The sequence below is a fragment of the Phycodurus eques genome, chromosome 12, assembly GCF_024500275.1.
Source record: "Phycodurus eques isolate BA_2022a chromosome 12, UOR_Pequ_1.1, whole genome shotgun sequence".
Classification (NCBI taxonomy): domain Eukaryota; kingdom Metazoa; phylum Chordata; class Actinopteri; order Syngnathiformes; family Syngnathidae; genus Phycodurus; species Phycodurus eques.
This window is the reverse complement of record NC_084536.1, coordinates 18,738,454-18,758,555: the sequence shown is the minus strand read 5'-3', so window position 1 is coordinate 18,758,555 and position 20,102 is coordinate 18,738,454. Positions and strand designations below refer to the sequence as shown.

The 20,102-nt window shown below is 39.9% G+C and overlaps 1 protein-coding gene across 3 annotated transcripts; it reads left to right on the top strand.

Moving 5' to 3' along the window:
• Nucleotides 1-860: 860 nt before the first annotated feature.
• On the top strand, nucleotides 861-20,029 carry ptprna (protein tyrosine phosphatase receptor type Na). Of its 3 annotated transcripts, none has more exons than XM_061691704.1 (24): nucleotides 861-1,186; nucleotides 3,290-3,340; nucleotides 6,014-6,124; nucleotides 6,519-6,624; nucleotides 6,774-6,906; nucleotides 8,410-8,608; nucleotides 8,706-8,846; nucleotides 8,973-9,101; nucleotides 9,407-9,441; nucleotides 9,739-10,001; nucleotides 10,945-11,031; nucleotides 11,141-11,220; nucleotides 11,368-11,432; nucleotides 12,792-13,001; nucleotides 14,566-14,778; nucleotides 14,886-15,033; nucleotides 15,152-15,225; nucleotides 15,512-15,589; nucleotides 16,188-16,307; nucleotides 16,844-17,010; nucleotides 17,805-17,858; nucleotides 18,444-18,508; nucleotides 19,199-19,272; nucleotides 19,364-20,029. In XM_061691704.1, the coding sequence occupies exons 1-24, from the start codon at nucleotides 1,111-1,113 to the stop codon at nucleotides 19,433-19,435; spliced, it is 2,751 nt and encodes a 916-aa protein (XP_061547688.1). In that variant the 5' UTR covers nucleotides 861-1,110; the 3' UTR covers nucleotides 19,436-20,029. The 3 variants fall into 3 exon arrangements, with proteins under 3 accessions (XP_061547688.1, XP_061547685.1, XP_061547687.1); XM_061691701.1 differs by having other exon boundaries at nucleotides 14,518-14,778; XM_061691703.1 differs by lacking the exon at nucleotides 861-1,186 and adding an exon at nucleotides 1,201-1,268 and having other exon boundaries at nucleotides 14,518-14,778.
• The last annotated feature ends 73 nt before the right edge of the window (nucleotides 20,030-20,102 follow it).

Sequence of the window (20,102 nt, the reverse complement as noted above, 5' to 3'; positions counted from 1 at the left end):
ATAATAGTACAAAAATAAAAATAGCAAAAATGCTTATTGCTCATATGCAATACCCATTTTGATATCTTGAAACAATGGAGAGGGGGGGAAATGCTGAAAAAATACATACTGCTTGCAACTGTTTGTTGCTACCAAAACATGCTGCCGGTTTGCAAACTTAGTGAACCGAGTTACGAAAAAAGGCTAAATTAGCTAATGATAACAACCGAAAACAATCGACTTTACCTGTATGTGAGTTTTCAGAGGAGACACGTGGATTTAGGCTGACACAACACAAGACACAAACAATTCTCCTGAGTAAGGCCATGGATGAGGTCATGCGGAATATCTTGCTTCTCTCAATCTTTTGCCATTGCCATTCATTTCCCCTAGTTCATCCATGCTGCTGTCCCCCTTTTTTCCCCACCTTATAAGACCCCAAGATCTCATTCAATTGACACGCCTTTTTTTTTATGTCACGTCTGCAGAGGTTGAATTAACGAGCCTATTTTGGATCAAGTAAAAAGTAGAAAGTGCAGCTATCTGTTTCGAAATGTAAATAGTAAAAGTCAATAAAAAATAATACTCAAATGCCGAGCTATTGAGTAATAAGTCTGTCCTTACTTCCCACATACTTAACTAGGTTCATTATCTAACTTGTGCCATGAAAAAAAATCTAATCAAAAGGAATGTAAAGGACTGTGTTTGTTCAGAGGGACAGGGTGTGCGTCTGTAAACAGGGTGCTCGTCTCCCCTTGCTATTTCGGCCAGCGATGACGCACCTGCAGCTTCGTTCAAGGTTCATTTGCGTTTACGTTATTTCCGCAATGGTGCTGCTGGCCCCGCCCCTCCTCCGCATCACTTCGCAACGGGAGAAAATTGCACTTTTTGCATCCAGCCAGTCGCCCGGTCTCCCTTTATTGCCACCAGTCGCTCATAGCGAATTGAAAAACAGACATTTCCAACCTGTTATAGCTTTATATTTGGCTGCCGCAAGGGGGGGTCGTGCACCAAATTTGAGCCGTCCACACTGACTCTGCAGCCCTTTTTTGTGTGTGTACACAATGGGGATTTAAAGGAGAGAAAAAGGGCAAATATTTCTTCTGCTCTGCTGTGACACTTGAACGCACCATGCTGAATCCGAGGGCATGGCGAGCTGTGCTGCTCCTCACCATCATGTGTCACGCGGGGCTGTCAGACAGATACGGTAAGATGATGGAGATGGATGGATGCTCAAAGTATGCATGGGCTGTTTTTGTTTTGGTTTTTTTCAACTGACATCCTTCACTGTGAGCTGTGACTTCTTTTATCAACATCGTGCTTCTGTCGTTATGTGATTTATCTTGCCAAACAGATTATGATCTGTCATCTGTGGAATATTAGCTACAAGATGCCAAGGGAGGAGTGATAAGCAGTGCATTTTGTATTCTCCGATAATTAATTTTTTCACGTAGAGATAACAACCATATGTCCACTATTTTACTACTATATAGTACTATGCGTCTTGTTCAATATTGTACCGCCAAACTCATAATAAAATACATATAGGGGGGGACTTTGGGAAGGATGCTTCTGTTCTTTGTAACTCTCATTCTCTGTTATTTTTCTTATTATTTTTTTTTTCTCAATTCCCCTTCTGTTTTCAAGCTCAAACATGTATAAAGAGTCTTTAGGTCAAATAAAAAATGAACCAATCTAATAATTTCTAGATAAATAAAGTTGTACCGTATTTTTTTGTCTTGTGCAAGATTTCAGATAAATAAAGGGGTTTCTGTTTGTTTGTTTTTTGCACTAATCTACACGATTTGAATACCCTTTGAGTAGAACATAAGATTATTTGTCGTCTTGTATAAACCAGAAAGAAAGAAAAACTGCTGATAGCTTGCCATTGATTAAGCTTCCACAAAGTCAAACATACAAGTCAATAAAATGTTCTATTATATATTGTGGGCTAATTCAATGTAACTATGCATTTAGGCTTATTTTACTATGATATTGCTTTGAATGTGATGTTAGGAATCCATTCAATCTATTCACAATCACTGATTTGTCAACAAGATATAAATGAGGAGAATTCTGACTTCTAAACAGGTGTTACTATGAAAATGGTATTACAACATTCATGGTAACCTACAAGTACTATGTATTGCACAATTTGTCTTTAGTAAGTAAGCATCATTCGACAAGAGGTGTTAAAGTATAATGGCAACTGAGCCTGAGAACAAGCTTTTTGTGCGTTATGATATAACACATTGCTTTTACCCATTCATGGTGAAATAATTTTTTTCTTCCATCTCTGTTCCTTCCAATAAGCATCCGACCAAGCACATAAAACCAGGATGAGGTTCGCATTAGCGGCTCTCCTGCGACCAGCCATCCTCTCAGACATACTGCAATTGAATTAATTGATTCATTTCTAAACTAACTGTCTAACTACAATCATACCTACTACAGTACATTGTTCCACATTGTTAGTCAAAGCTGAGTACAGAATCTTTGTTGCCGTACCAAAGGTTCATCCATTTATGATGTATCCATCTGTAGTCAAGCGCATGCTTGGTATTGACTTTGATTTAATTTTGATTGTCTCTGACATACAAATGGAGAGCGGAGAGCTGCAAATCAAGCAGGGACAAACAGAGATAACCATGCATCATCCGAAGCACTAGCGTCCTATCTAGCGCCAACCACCTGCTCATTCACGCAACACCGAGGTCTTATTCCCCAGAAACCTGATGAGAAACAGCAGAAGAGATTTATGAACCAAAAAAAAGAGAATTTAACTCTAATAATTTAGCTGTTGTACAGTGTGTATTATGTATTGTGTATCAAGAAATTGTAAGATTTTGACATCACACCTGCAACAATTTATTTTAAAATAAATATTGGTGGCTAGGTTGACACAGTGTACAAGTGGTTTTACATTTCTGAGGTGTGGGGTTTGAATCCAAGCTCATTTCAAAAACATATTAGGGGAACTGAAAACTGAATCTCAGTGGAAGTGGTTGTTTGTTTTTGTTTATGTGGCCTGTGATTGGCTAGCAACCAGTATAGGGTGTACCCAGCCTCTTACCGAAAGTCAGCTGGAATAGGTTCCCGCATACCCACAACTCTAGTTAATATAATTTATATGGAAAATGGATGGATGGCTTCAGTGGCTGACTAATTGTGAATTAAAATCACTTGGGTGTATATTATTATTTTTTGTTGTTAAAATCACAGTGCATTAGAGTGTAGCCACCATTATCTCAGACTTTGTTGCATTCACAAATTTTACCTGTTGGCCTTGTTTGTTTTTCCTCTGCATCAGGTTGCCTGTTTGAGAGAAAACTGTGCTCCAGGGATCAGTTTTGCTCTGATGGTAAGACACACACAAACACTCATAGCATTTTTGATGCGCAAAACATCCGGTGTTTGCAAAAAAACAAAAAAAATTATTGACAAAAGGCTTGTGGAACAAAATGTCAAATCAAGTCAAGGATTTTGCTCCATCTAGCAGCCCCATGTGTCCATCTCCCACTGTTTCCTTCCCATCTCCCTTTCATTAGCTTCACCGAAGCCCCACCTCCCTGCACTGCTGTTTCCATGGCAACACCGACATCACGTTGAGGTCGACACCCCCACAGTTGTTGCGCTAATACAGTGATGAGTCACTGACATATGCTTACGCACTGCTCGGTGGAAATTGCACTTTCGCACATAGCATAGCCGTAGCACAGAATATAAAAATATAAAATGTGTCTGCACATGCAGTCCAGAAGCAGACTAAATTGGAACCATAGTCCCTTTAAGGAAAAAAAAAAAAAAAAACACTTTAAGGTTAAAGACTTTTGTACGACCATGAGCAAACGGTTCCAAAACAGTAATTACATATGGATGATTATTTGTAATTGTCAAAAATGAAGGACAACCAGAACATTTGTTCTTAAAATACAGGAAGATATCTGTGGGTTATAGTCAAATGTTCACAGACAATTCCTAAATCATACACACAGGTTTAACAGGGGTATTTTTGGGTTGCGAGAAAGTGCACAGAGATGCATACAGTTCTGGCCAACTGCATTTCCAATAAATATCCAACCACAATACTAATAACTACAGAGGGAGTATATCAAACTCCTGTTCCGGCATATACAGGCATATACAGCCATACAGATCCAAGATTCTGCATGTCCAAGCAGCCAAACAGGACAGGCTACAAAATGAAAGAGAGTGTGACATCCAGAGAGATTGCACTGACTCATACTCAGACCCTACTCATGTTGCAAATCCGTTAAGACTCACAACCATCAAGTCAACAATATCAACATTTTGGTAAAAGTGCAAACCTACAGTATGGTCGGATAAAAAACAAACAATAGAAAAATGTCAATATTAAGATGGGCATACATTCACTGTATGATTTTAGCAGTGTTGTTTTCAAATTGAGTGACTGCACCCGTTCATTTCTGCAACAGAAACTCTCCAGGGTTCACTTTTTAGCCTCAGCCAATATAGGTAAATATTATTGTAAAACACTATGTACATATATATATATATATATATATATATATATATATATATATATATATATATATATATATATATATATATATATATACACTATGGAAATTAAGCAAGAAGACAAGGCTATCTTGTTTTTTGTTTTTTTGATTGAGTGGACTGTAAATATGCAAAATAGTCAAAATACAATTATGGATCTGCATTTTTATTTGGACCCGTTACAATGCAAAAAAATAACAAAATAATAAATAAATTCTTCCTAAAAGTTCCATGAAAATATTTTTTTTTTCAGCAAACTAAGCAAAGAAACCACAATAAATTAATTAAAATGAATTATAGGGTACTATTTATTTTACATTACAAATTGAGTTTTATGTATTTTGTCTTCATTATGCCAGTTAACATATACATTTTCTTTCTGCCTGATCCACAAGTCTCAGAAAATTGAATTTAAGGTTAAACCACACAGCCTATATATATTTTAGGGTTGAAATAAGACTCTATGTACTCTTTGATATAATTAGAAGCTAAAAAAGCACCTCAATCCTCTATAATCTGCTCATTGTAACAATTCAGTGTCACAGGGTTTGTGTCAGATTTAGAGGGTGTACCGAAAGACTGCAGTGACTCATCATTGCGTCAGAAAAATATACTCTCGGTTTTACACATTATCTCACGTTGCAGTCTGAAAGTTGCTTTTTTGTTGTTGTTGTTGTTATTGTTATTCCTTAGTATTTTTTTGTCTTAGCTCACCAGGATGTTAGATTTAAAAGTGAATAATTCTGTTTGTGTAAATCACATTGATCAATGATCAAATCAGTAGTCAGTCATGTTGTTGCCACGAGGCTGCCTGCAGGTAAGTAGAAAATGTTCAAAACGACGGTCAGTGACAGTGAAAGGCCATTGTTGAGGGTACTATAGCAATCAGGATAAAATGTGTGGGCTGTACTTCAATTGTATGAGTCACTGTTAAGTGCTACTGTTACCACACGGGATAGAAAGGTGGCATCAGGGAAGCTTTTCATATTTCATACTCCAAGTAAACAGAAGACAGCATATTGCAGCGATTAAGGGGTTTTAGTTTGAATAAATATAGACAAGACAACATTTTTTACGCATATATACTGAGACACGGCGGCACAGTGACCGACTGGTTAGAGCGTCTGCCTCACAGTTCCGAGTTCGAAGCCCGGCCCCGCCTGTGCGGAGTTTGCATGTTCTCCCTGTGCCTGCGTGGGTTTTCTCCGGGCACTCCGGTTTCCTCCCACATCCCAAAAACATGCATAGTAGGTTAATTGACAACTCTAAATTCCCCGTAGGTGTGAATGTGAGTGCGAATGGTTGTTTGTTTAAATGTGCCCTGCGATTGGCTGGCAACCAGTTCAGGGTGTACCCCGCCTCCTGCCCGATGATAGCTGGGATAGGCTCCAGCATGCCCGCGACCCTAGTGAGGAGAAGCGGCTCAGAAAATGGATGGATGGATACTGTGACACAGGCTGGTGTTCTAATTTGGAATGATTGTGCTCACCAGATGGGCTGTTTGGTCAGTGTCGCAGTTCGAAGCAGGACCGGGTCTGGTACCAAGTGACAGTTCCTGTCCTGAAGAGAATGCAGGAAGTCCTCAAACAGCTCATGCTACAAGGTGAGTTTGTGTGCGGGCAAGTCTATTTAAATCAAGATTTACACATGACAACACCTAACAGCAATCCTAAGAAAACATAATACAAGTATCCTTAGAAGGAGCTTTGATGTGGCAATGCCATGACATCAATACCACAACATGGCTATGCTCTAAATGACCTCATCGTTGATCCTCTTTTAAATAAGCATTTTAGTAATCAATAACATCATTCTGGATAGATTAAATAATTTCCAGTTGTTTGCATATTGTGTTTTGTTAGTGTTACTACGCTTAAAATTAAATGACCCTTTATAACTGTAGGGGAAGCCCTTGTGTAAAATAAAACAATTTCCTACACTGCTTTAAATGGTTAACAATATTGGTCACTCCCTGTCTGTACTTGCTGTGTATGTAGGACTTTCCTGGCAGGATGACATCACCCAGTATATTTTATCAAAGGAACTGAAGAGAGTTCCTCACGTCACCCAATCTTCCAAACCGAACTCTTCCTCGCATGCTGCGTAAGTTCTCTCCAGCTGCAGTCATGGAGAGGTGTACAATCAATCCCTTCAATCCTCCCTCAGATGCAGTTTAGCTCCCCTTGCACCTTCTCTGTAATCCAAGACTCCATGTCCATCCTAATCCTTTTTGTTTCTGTCTGGGTGGCAAGGTCCAAACAACACGTCTCCAAACCAGGGTCTGCAGCACCTGCTGGCAACTATGTGGACTACATGATCGTTGAGCCACCTCGGTCCCCAATACAAATGCAGGCAGCCTCCATCAACCCTTACACATACCAGCAGGTTAGACTCACACTGAAGGCCACCAAACATTTCTTTATTTCTTAACATTACTTACAAGTCCCATGCCATAATTATTTTTTTTTTTTGTATAATCTTTGATGTCCTTTTATCGGGTTTTCAAGATAATTTGGGTTGAAAATGCTCAGGATGCCCTTTTTCAAGCTATTCTAGTTGGTCTGCTATATACGCTTGGCAATTGAGACAGTTGAATTTCTCATTCATATTTGATATGTAAGTAAGCGTTGCTTTGGTTAGATCGCTGTTATTCTTTATTTAAATATGGAAAACAGCTTTGTTCTGATTGGTCCTTGGCGATATCCTGATCTCTTGTTGCTTGTGGCGGCCAAGTGTTCATCGTGAATCCTTCGATACAGGGTCTTACTATCATAATGAAGCAGAATTTACCAAGCGTTGGATTGTTGGCCAACTTATAGGGAATGTGAGCTAAAGGGGACATGGGTGAAAATAAAAAGAAAGGATGACATTTTGAGGTTTAGGCTCATCCTCCGCGACCATTAACTTGACTTGAACCTGCGTGCAACGTTCATCGCTCGCAATATAATTGAGTATTGTTGTAAAAGGCAACATATGTATACTTTATAGACTGTACTTGTGTGGCTTGGCGGCGGCTGAGACTTGCTCGCTTAAAACGCGGAAAAGCTGTGTTGGCGTTCATCTGATTTGAGTGGGTGGGTAACAACAACAAAGTGAGCTAGTACTTGATTAATAATTAATTATCTACGCCACAAACACACAGAAATCTTATCCGGTCGTTTTGCAAGACTAATGTCGTTTATTACTTTTTCCATTCAATCAACAAACCGCACAGATGTCAAACATAGACTATGTCACAGACTCATTTTGACCGATGTTATGAATAAAACAGTAGTATAAATATAAATATATATATTTTGAGGGCCATTGAACCTTTAAAACTATCCATCCATCCATCCATTCTCTGAGCCGCTTCTCCTCACTAGTGTCGCGGGCGTGCTGGAGCCTATCCCAGCTGCCATCGGGCAGGAGGCGGGGTCCACCCTGAACTGGTTGCCAGCCAATCGCAGGGCACATACAAACAAACAACCATTCGCACTCACAGTCACACCTACGGGCAATTTAGAGTCACCAATTAATGCATGTTTTTGGGATGTGGGAAGAAACCGGAGTACCCGGAGAAAACCCACGCAGGCACGGGGAGAACGTGCAAACTCCACACAGGCGGGACCGGGGATTGAACCAAGGTCCTCAGAACTGTGAGGCTGACGCTCTAACCAGTCGCCCACCGTGCCGCCACCTTTAAAACTACAAAAATCAAAAGTAAAAAATGACAACTGAACTAAATGATAATGCTGCAGTATGCATGCCACACCAGTCTTTGGGAGGCTACTTATGTCGTGCACAAAGCTAGATAGTCCGGCACTGCTGCTGTTGGGAACCATACTCTGAAGTTAACCACAAATCGAAAGAAAAAAACAAACCGCAAAATACCTCTGGCAATCACAGCACAGGCACCAAGATGAAGCAGATAGATCTCTCATTGGTGGAGGAGGAGGCTATGCTCGCCCTTCTGCATGGTCGCAGGCCAATCAGAGAGAGCGAGAGCGAGACAGGCAACTCCTTAAGGAGGCATTGTCCGTCTATTTGGCTTCTGCACCATCATCGTCTTATCGCCATCGTGGGTCAACGTCATTGGCTTCTGCTGGTAAAACCATTACTAATGTTAAGCATTCAAATATTGTCAACGTGTCTCAATACACATCTTGCGATTTAATTTCATACATGTAACAACATATTCTCAGGCCTGCCTTATTATGATGACTTCCAAATGGAGACACCACTGGACTATGCAGACGATTACAACCTAGAGGAGAGATTTGGATCTACAAACAGGCAACCAGCACTCCAAAATAAGGTTTACAGCGCCCAGTCAGGAAACAGTGGTGAGGAAACAACGCACATGCTTTGGTCCTTGTACAAGTCTGTTACAACATTTGAATTACATATTCATGTGGGCACCACTTTAAATGTGTTGTTCTTTGTCAAGCTTATGCTATACCTTTTGTTAGATGGCTTGGTGCAAAAAATGTCCGGCGTCCTACAGAGGCACAGGGTCGACCCTAAAGAACTCAGCCAAGAGCAGCTCTACAAACTAGCCCTCATACTTCAACTGCTGCAGGCCCAAGACAAGACACAAGGTATTGGGTAGCACTAGTTACCAAAGCTAATATGGAATTGGTCTGGACTTTGTAGTTAACAGTGTAACGTCCACGCTCCTGGAAAGACTGCCTGCAAGATTGGAGAGTATTGTCTGTAGGAAGTGTTGTATCATTTGGGAGAACTAAAGGGTCGAGCACAACTCCTGACTGATCCATTGAGGGATTTCCGGGTTTTTCCATATAGTAACCTGTTTTACTATCAGCTTGATGCCTGAAACTGGAGTTGAATGAACTTTGCTGCTTTAAAAATAATGTCTGTTTGTGTTGTGTGCTTCTCTCCACAGATCCAAATGAGAAGGACCTTGTCACTCTCAAGGAGGTATGTCACTATTTATGTAATGAAAAGCTTCTCAGAAAATATGTTTTTCAAGGTTAAATTAGTTCCTGCTTGTTTGGGATCGTTGATGTCTAAAACGTGAGCATAGATACAGTCTATCCTGTATATAGAACTGAGGCTCTCAGAACTGATGGATTCCCACTGATTAGGTGCAAAAGGGAGATTTCCTGAAGCAAGTACATCCAGTTGCAACAGATCCAACCCTCGAAACCGTCCTCTGTGTTCATCTGCAGCAATCATCCTTGCCTAATACAGTCCTCCTGTCATTGTTCTCAATAGATGCAGCTGTTAAAAACAGACACCATGCCTAGGAAGACGGAGAAGCTTGCTTCTGACCCCATTGCACCTGACACCGCTCAGGCCCCCCAACCTGTGTCAGCTGTAACCACACCTACGACAAAGAGCATAGAGCCTCCTTTGTCTGTCTCCCAAACCCCACTGGTTGATCCTGGAGAAGGAATTGGTGTGGAGAAGGAGGGAGCGCCACAAGTTGAGGCTACAGGGGCCAAAGAGGAATATGGCTACATTGTCACTAACCAGAGGTCAGTATTTGATCCAAATTCAACATCTATTGCAGCGGTTGTCAAACTTTTACCATCAAGTATCATCATAATGACCAACATCAAAGTACAGTAATATAAAAGGTCTACGTGTTCATTAAAAATGAGGTTTTTATTCCTAAAATGTATACCTGTATTTATTATTGTAAGCCACTGAAACATCATGCACAGTTTGAGCATTAACACTGCACTTGGATATAGAAAAAGAAAAACTACACTTAAACAACAATTCAGTTAAAATGTATTGCACATACTGTAAAAGTAAAAGAAAATTTGTATTTAATAAATGTTTAAAAATAATCAGGTCTTAAAGATGAAATAAAATATATTGCACTGTACTTTAAAGTTGAATACAACTGACATGTACTTAAAAATGTGCTGTACAAGAAAAATCCCAAAATGTATGTTACATGAAATGATGTTACATGTACTGTGCAGGATTTTTTTTAAAAGCAGCAATTAAAAAGCCTGTATGCGTAGATAAAAGCTTCATTCATGTTTGATGGAATTTCATGTCATGTTCAGTGATTATTTTGTGTACCACTTAATAGAGCCCGCATACCAGTAGTAGTGGTACCCATAACACTTTTTTTTAAATCACTGCTGTGTTGCATCCCACCAGTCTAAATTGGATTAATTAAGCGTTTTATTAGGAACATCATAATTTTTTTTTGTGTTGATCATTTTAAGATGTCAACAAGGAAGAAACCTTCTTTATTTGTAGTTGCTCAAAAGATTGAAGGAACGATGAATTGTGGACATCCACTACCATGAATTTGATTAATCAAGCGGAAATTTGAGTTATATCTTACATAACACATAACAAATGCTGGTACTGTATTCCAAAACTATTACTTCTCTGAAAGAAAGAAAAAAACATTTAACTAATGATACAAATTAACATAATAAAGGTTCTCCTTCCCAGCCCTCTGAGTTTGTATGATGGAGTGAAGCTTCTGGAGCTTCTGGCTGAGAAAACACACATGACAACCAGCAGCTTCATCAAGATTAGGTATGACCATTCGGATGTGTGTGCAATGCATGCATGTTTATTATACAGTAAATACAAATGACTTGCTCTTCTGACAGTTTGTGTGAGCATGTGTGTTTTGTGCTACTAGCGTGGTGGGACCGGCGCTCACGTTCCGTATCCGCCAGAATGAGCACAATATGACAGCTGCAGAGGTGGCAGCTAAAGCTGGTGAGTCTAGAAAAACAAACATACACATGCAGCTTTGTACCCACGCACGTTGTATTTTCTCACATTCAAAGAGAATCTCACCAAGCTTTCTTTTTTTTTTTCTCCTGACATTCAACACTGACACACTTGTTTTGTTTCTTACTATAGTATCTGAAAAAAACTTCTTGGAGTCCGAGACAAGCCTGAAGATTGTACAGTCTGGTGTGGGACAGGTACAGGATATAGACGCACAAGCACAGGGGTGTAGTTCCTAATTCAGGGCCCCCCTACCTAAGCCTCCTGAAGAGCACCCACCACTCACTACTACCACCCCCGCCACCCCACATATGCAAACTAATCGTTGACGGGAAGAGGGTGGTGTTGGGGGGGGTGGCAGAGTTTCCCGATTATAAAGTAGGCAGGCATGGGGGGAGTAATGGTCGCCTGGAGTTGCCCAATCAGAAACTAATCGTCAATGAGGGGGGATGGTGACGGCAGCAGCTGCCAGTGCATCGGCCAGCCGGAGCCAAGCGGCCCTGAGCGAGGAGGGAAAGGGAGTGCGGGGACTGTTGCCAACTCTTGTCGTTGCGATGGTGAAATTGTCTCGGCAAATGTTAACTTCCCATCCCCATTGTAGTACCGGGTCACTTTTAAATGTGTTAAAATGAAACGCGGGCGGAACACCGCTAGCTGGAAGAGCTATGCCTTCGTCTTTAAAAAGTCAAAACCTTTGACCTTTGAAAAGTAGCAGCACCGAATCCTTGAATATACCTATCACACAAGTCCTAGATATCACACATTTAAAGAATGAGGGGTTTTTTTTGTTAGTTTTTTTCCATCAAATGATGTCCCATCTTGAAACAGACAGACACCGGAAACTGTTACACCGCCGCGTCTTTCCACCGGAAATGCATAATGTGTTGTTGCTGTGCATATGGTTGACTAAATTATAGCATTAAATTTTTTTTAAAAAGAATTATAAAAAAATAAACGATGAAAAATTAGATCTTATTAGACTACATTTGAATGCCTTATATATGTAATTAAGAAACATTTCTAAATTTTTCTGTCTGGTAGATTTTTTTTACATAACCACTGTGCGTGTGTCTGAATGTGCATGAGTGAATGAGTGAGCACCATTTCACTTGTTGCCATGGTGCTTTGTCCTCCTCTCCCCCACTGTGGTGCCCAGATCCTAGGTGCTATGACGACAGGTGTTATTAACCTATTCCCCTCGTCCCACAGACTGCCTGCATGAATCAACACCAGAGATTTTCTTTCTTAAATATTGGATTATCAACAAAATCCATGAATACCACGTTAGCATGCACATACAGCAGTGTGGGAGGTAGTGATGTTATAATATTGCAGCCATGCACATGTACAGTTTATAAAAGTAATGGATTGTAAATGTGCGTGTAGAAATTATATCTGCAAGTAATGTCAGTCTGAGATATGTTACATTATCAGAAGCAAAGGGGCAATTCCCCTGCGGTGTCCGCTCTGAGATGTACACTGAGAAGATCATTTCTTCTTTGTCCACGTGCCCATATCATTCTCACTTGTTCACTGTGTGTGTGTTTTTTTTCCAGAGGACAAATGCACAGGGTCTCCCTCAGGTAACCAGGGTTTCCCAGGGCTCCAGTGGGATGGTCATCACACTAGTTTCCATGGCAGTGGTAGGAGGAGTGTTGATACTGGCTGTGGGCATTGCTTGCCTGAGACACTATGCTCACCAAGTGGCCAATGGCAAACTTGGTCTCGGGCCAGAGGGAGGGGCTGAAACACACTTCGATTATCAGGTAAGGCAACAGCGTTTTGCTTTGTTTACCTTGAGACACTCACGCCATTGTTAATTTCTAATAGCTACACTTCCTCAGTGCGCTGCATCATTGACTTAAGCATAGTTGTGCAACTGCAATAACTTACACTAATATATTTGCAGTAATGTTCTTTCATCCCAAAACTATTGTATACTGTAAATCATCTCGTTGCACAACCTACACGTATGTATTCTGTTGAATAAATATTTTTTCTCCTCCAGTAATGGCAGTTTGCACAAAGCATTGCATAGTACATTGTACATACTGTATATTTATTATACTGTATAGCGATCATACTAAATTACTCAAGATTGTAGTCATAATCTGTTCATAGCCATACTTGTAGAAATAGACATGTTGACATATATTTGATGTAACATCTCGTGCCTTACACGCTGTATATACTGTGCAGTGAACCCCATATTTGCGGGAGATAGGGATCATGCGAATAGCAAAAATCTGCAAGCGATTGAAAACCCCACAAAAGGTTTATAATTACCTGTAAATGGCACAAGATGGCGCAAAAGTACATCTTTTGGCTAAATGAAGCTCCTTAACTCACTTTAACCTAATTCCTTGGCACCAAGATGACACAATGTCAGCAAAGCAATGCTGCATTTTTACTGCTTTGGGCTGAGCACAACAACAGCAAATATGTAAGGCTTTCAAAGATAAGTTTAAAAAGAAATCTGCAAATATGTGAAGTTGTGTATGCCCAACTGTGAATATGTCGAGTTTTACTTTCTATGCTTTATTATTTCCTGCTTACTGCACTTCTGGGTAAAAGCAATCTACATTTCATACTTAGATGCTGACATGTGGAAAAAGTTGTATTTGCATCAAAAATATGCTCGGCCAAGAAATTACTGTTACCCTAATGCTAAATAGTTAATGCTAAATATTATTCCTCCTCTTTATTGTATAAATGCTGAAAGACAAAGCTGTCAGTGCAGCAAGAGGACCTACAGTAGTGGGGCCATAACCCACAAAAGTCTGTATTCTATTAAAAGAAAAAAAAGTAGTCGATTCATTCTCATTAATAAATCTCAGTAGTAAACTTGACAGACTGCACAATGACAATGACCCCGGAAACAGTACAACACACAGCAATGAAATGACATGAAACCTTAATTTACTCAGACAAAGCCATACACAACATACTGTAGCTGAGGGAAGGTAAGAACTGTTGCCTGAGGCAATAATATCATGGACAAAAAGGCAATGATGTGGCAATTGTAGGCAATTTCACAACAAATTACGAGGGACATTTAGTTCCTGGGACAAAAAGTAAGACCCAGTCAATCTACTAGTGCACTGAATTGTTACAAGTGAGGACAAAGTATACTAGTCCATTGAGCTGTATGTCAACCATATCAAATAAATACTTTCAGCTTTCCATACCTCTCAGCATTCACACGCAATTGTACAACAAGCTACTGTGTATTGAGTTCTGGATCGCTGTTCCACCTCTCCTTTGTCTCTACTGCACATTCAGGAGCTATGTCGACAGCACATGGCGTCTAAATCATCCCTGTGCCGCCAGGACTGCGTGGCTGCCACGAGCAGTGGCGTGGCGGGTTCCGCCACCAACGCCGGCGGTCGACGAGGAACGGACACATCCCGCGTGAGCAGCGTTTCCTCCCAGTTCAGCGATGGCCCACAGCACAGCCCGTCCTCCACCCACAGCTCCACTCCATCCTGGAGTGAGGAACCTGCCCAGTCAAATATGGACATCTCCACCGGTCACATGATTCTGGTGCGTGAACACACAACAGCAATCATGGTCCACGGTGGCATTTCCAGCTATGAAAAACCTCTTTTGCTTTAATGAGAAGGTATTTATGACCTGCATGCCTCTGTCAGGCCTATATGGAGGACCACCTTCGTAACAAGGACCGCCTTCAGAAGGAGTGGGAGGCGCTGTGCTCCTTCCAGGCTGACCCCAGTTCAGTGGATGCGGCTCAAACTCCCAGCAACATGGCCAAAAACAGACAAGCTGAATCGCTTCCATGTATGTGCCCCCCCCCCCCCCCATACTATCACATTAGTGTCCCAATTGTGTTATTAATCAGCTCTCCTGTATTATTTCCTTTGCTTTATTCTTATAAGTCTCCCTTTTTTCTTCAAAGACGATCACTCACGTGTGAAGCTGAAAAGGGAGCTGAACCCCAGAAAGCAAGATTACATCAATGCCAGTTTTGTTGTAAGTCGTTATTTTTGAGACACCTATTTTATTTAAATTTATATTATGTATCATTACACAATGCTTCACTATCAATTGTCAAGTTTAAACTTAACTTCAAATTTGTAAATTACTTACAGTGTACGTTTGATTTATAGTACTGTACTGAGTTGTTGAATTGTTCCCTCTGTACTTAGCCAAAATATAACTTCACAATATGATATTCTGTACAAGCCATGTAATGTTTATCTGATACAGTATGTTCACGTGCACTAAGGTTGCCTTCTTATTCCATTTCAACCAACAGTTTGATCACGACCCTCGCCAGCCAGCGTATATTGCCACACAGGGACCTCTGCCTCACACAGTGGCTGATTTTTGGCAGGTTAATACATTATTGTATATAGTACACACATCACATCATGTACAAAAAAACCGATGTAATGGTGAATGTGAAACATAAAGACCACTGACACATGCATATTAAATCTCTGATGCCATTGTTATGTGCTATGATCTATAGATCAGTGATCGTCAAAGTGTGGTATTAGTATCACTAGTGGTACGTCGAAGAATGACTGTCCAATTACTTTACAGTTATATTTAATATTTTAGTACAATATATTTGCATTTAATCTTTAAGAAGAGTTTGCTTTTAAACTGTCTTTTGGGTACATTTTTATTCAGCTTGTATATGCAATACATTTAATTGAATTATTACCTCCCCCCCCCCCCCCTTATATTTAAATGTAGTGTTAATGTTCAAAAAATGTTCAACTGTCTTGGGTTTTTGTGTTTGAAGACTGTGGCCTTCTATTCCCCTGTATTTTAATGTTGGTAATGATGATGGTACTTGGAGAGTTTAAAATTTGTTTAGGTGGTACTTGGTGTAAAAAGTTTGAGAACGACTGATCTAGATATATATAAAGCCATTATTGGATGTTCTCACAGCCATGCATGTGCATGTTCTTACTATACTTCAGATGGTTTGGGAGAATGGCTGCACGGTCATAGTGATGATGTCCGCTCTGGCAGAGGATGGACAGAAACAGAGCGAGCGATACTGGCCGGATGAGGGTTCGTCACTCTACCACATCTATGAGGTTAGGGTTGATTTTGTGTTTGTTTTTTAACCGTCAAGATGTACAGTACTTTTGATAATTAATAAACAAAAAGCATGAAGTTATGTTTCCCCCTGGTGACATACTGTGGTAGTGACTATCTAGCCATAACAATAGGTACACTTGCACACTGAAGAGATGACATTTTCAAAAGGTCCCTCCTTTTTCAATGTTAGACAGGCATTTCAAAGATATACTAATTGTTTTGGTTGTAGTTTGCAGTAATGTGCAACTTCTTCATATTGAGTGATATATTTCTTTAATGCGGGAAAAGAAAACCCTACCAGAGATTCGAACATGGAACCTCAGAGCTGTTAGGCCAACCACTAGGGCACCAAGCTGCCCGTTTCTAATATTTTGGTTACCTTATTTTTTGCATCATGATAAACACCCCAGTCAAGTGTATACACCACTACAAAGTACATACAACCACAATGGTAAACATACTGTTAATTTAACACGATACATTATGGTTTGATTACCATCTGCCTCCTCGACTTCCTTTGGTCCCTCTATAGGTGAACTTGGTGTCAGAGCATATCTGGTGCAAGGACTTCCTGGTGCGTAGCTTCTACCTGAAGAACGTCCAGACACAAGAGACGAGAACTCTAACACAGTTTCACCTACTGAGCTGGCCGGCTGACGGAATCCCCACATCAACACGGCCCCTGCTTGACTTCCGCAGGTGTGAAAGCACACAGACACAAATGCACATGAACCCTATGCATGCCCTTGATTTGTGTTGACACAAAGCGGAAAAGAACATTATTTCCCACCGGAATAGTCAATTGTCACTAGTTTAGTTTGTATCTTTGACTTCAAGATGGTATAACGTTTCCCTACCGTACTGTGAATTATCACGTCATTTATTTTTTATTTTTATTTTTTTACCACACAACAATCTGTATAAAACTCTCCTCAAGACAGAGATATAAAATGTTTCTAAAGAGCTTTTGAGCTTCATCACATCCATCCCTTAATGCCATTTCGTATTTTGTGTTGTGTCCATTCACTGCTCCTTCTCTCTCTCCCTCTGTCAAAGTGCACGTCCAGATAGGTTTGTACTCCAACATCTCCCAGTGTCATTTTTGCGGTTTGCAGCTAGTACTCTGGCTCCAGTTGCATAGTCACAAAAATGAGCATTGGCAGGTGTGACTGGCTACTGCAAGAGGGACAGTGAATCCGGGGCTTCCTACCATTTTGCCACCTCCACCATCTCACATAATATATCATCTTGTCATCCTTTACTTCATTATTCATTTTATTCCTCTTGTTGCTCTGCTCTCTAATTGCTTTTAATTCAACCATAAACCACAAGTAACTGTGGCTGCATAATCCTGCATATGCAGTCATTAATCTCCTTTTCAAAACACTTCACTCTATTACAATTCGTCCTGTGAAAGAGGTCAGTAATGCACCCCATTTGTGTATGTCTTTTGCTCTGTTTTCTTTTACTATTCCTCCTCTGATGCTTTTCAGGAAGGTGAATAAATGCTACAGAGGTCGCTCCTGTCCAATTATTGTCCACTGCAGGTAAATAAAATAACAGTTATGAATGCACTACCTCACACAAAAATCTGAATTACAGGAAAATTGACTCACAATGAACAGTTTAAAACAAGATTTACTTGCTGTATGACTACTGTGGTCCTTGTTTTTAGTCTTTTTCTGATTAGCAACACGCGTTGTTTAGTTACCACTTACATCACTGTACTTTGACAGAAAATGTAGTGTAAGACAAATCAATTTATGCAGTACTTTGCATTGAAAAGGTGGCATGGTGGACGACTGGTTAGCACATCCACCTCACAGTTCAAAGGTTGTGGGTTCAAATCCGGGGCTTCTACTCCAGTTTCCTCCCACATTCCCAAAACATCCTTGGCAGGTTAATTGAAGACTAAATTGTCCATAGGTGTGAATGTGAGTGTGAATGGTTGTTCGTCTATATGTGCCCTACGATTGGCTGGCGACCGTTTACCCTTGCCTCTCGCCCAAAGTCAGCTGGGATAGACTCCCCCACACCTGCAACCCTAGTAAGGATGGAAGGATGGATCGATGGACATTGACAAAAAGATATTTGTTATACTGACGTTTTGTTTTGCTGTGTCACAACTGCAGTGATGGGACTGGCAGGACTGGCACGTACATCCTCATTGACATGGTGCTGAACCGCATGGCCAAAGGTAAGTCTTCTCTGCTTCTGCCCACACCCATGTATTTTTAGCGTAATGAGTAGATCACGGATTGATGCGTAAAGAAAATGTTTGTTTTAAAATGGCAACTGGTAGAATAATGACAAAAACATATACAATTACAAATACCCACAATTATTCATGCCCTAGCCTAAATGTTGAGTGACATTATTATTATTATTATTATTGTGAATTGAAATCTGACTCAAGACATGACATAAGTACAAGGCAAGCATTTATTTAAAAATGATTTGCTTCTTGAAAATTTTTCAAAAAATATTCACTTTTTTTATTATTCCACGTAATTCATCAATGAGACATATTATTTATGCTTTTGTGATTAACTGTACCTAAAATATTATTTGACGGAAGAAAGAATTTGACCTGGGCTTACCTTAGCCATCTCAGGTTATAGGTTCCCATGGAAACAAATGGCAGTAAATTATGTGAGGGCACTGTAAAGAAATGTAAAAAATTATGTTTGAGCTCAGCTTCCTGTTATTTTGTCAGCTATTATTAGAGCACACAGTATGTTTCTTGCTCTGAAACAACGAACAAAATCCATGAAGGATGTCTGTCGACTGACAAAGTTGAGAGCAGACCTTGAGTCAAAAAAATCAAACATTTAAAAACAATACACATTAAAAAAAATAATAATAATTTGGCTGATCCTGTCTTAAGGAGTAAAGGAGATTGACATTGCTGCCACACTGGAACACATCAGAGACCAGAGACCTGGCCTGGTCCGCACCAAGGTACCAAGCATGTGTAATTTATATGCAATAAATGACTCCTACATGTTCCTGTGTTTTTCTAACAGCTCTTACTCTCACTTCTCCCACTCAGGACCAGTTTGAGTTTGCACTGACAGCCGTTGCTGAGGAGGTGAATGCCATCTTGAAAGCCTTGCCACAGTGAAAAGCTCCACCGACTGACGCACACCAACGACACAAAAATATTTTAAGACAGCCACATTGCCAGCAGAGGCACTTGAACGAAGCAGTCATGTATAGTACAATAGGAACATCAATCATATATTAAATTTAATAATAAAACTTTTTTTTTTTTAAACATTTCTGCCATATGTGAATACGAATAATTTTGTGCAGTTATAAGACAGAAGAGTACATATACGGTGCCTGTGTGACTTCTGAATTTCTGTGGACCAGAATACTGTATCCTACTGTCTTGTGTCAATTTTGGTGGAGTTATTTTTGTTTGTTTTGTTTATAGTGAAGCTTGGCTTTGTCTTAACAATGATTGTCTACATTCATGTGCCACTCTGTATGGATTACATACGTTAAACAGTGCACATCTCTGTGTTTCTCTGATGGATTACATACTTTAAACAGTCCACATCTCTGTGTTTCTCATCCTCAGTGTAAATTGTTGAATTTGTTGTGATTAATGTAAATAATTGCCTCTGATGACTTTATTTAATGTAGCAGACAGATAAAATACAATATCTATGAAAATGTATTTTTGACTTAAAAAATGAATAAATGTGTGATGTGATGCAGCAAAAAAAAAAAAAAAAAAAAAAAAAAAACAGAATCCAATTGTCATTTTCAACTTTGAGTCTTTT

Bases quoted from the DNA above. Each gene is read 5' to 3' on its own strand.
- ptprna (XM_061691701.1), top strand. From the start codon at position 1,111: ATGCTGAATCCGAGGGCATGGCGAGCTGTGCTGCTCCTCACCATCATG. The intron at 1,187-3,289 runs GTAAGATGATGG...CCTCTGCATCAG, and splicing joins GGGGCTGTCAGACAGATACG to GTTGCCTGTTTGAGAGAAAA. The intron at 15,590-16,187 runs GTTAATACATTA...ACTATACTTCAG, and splicing joins CAGTGGCTGATTTTTGGCAG to ATGGTTTGGGAGAATGGCTG.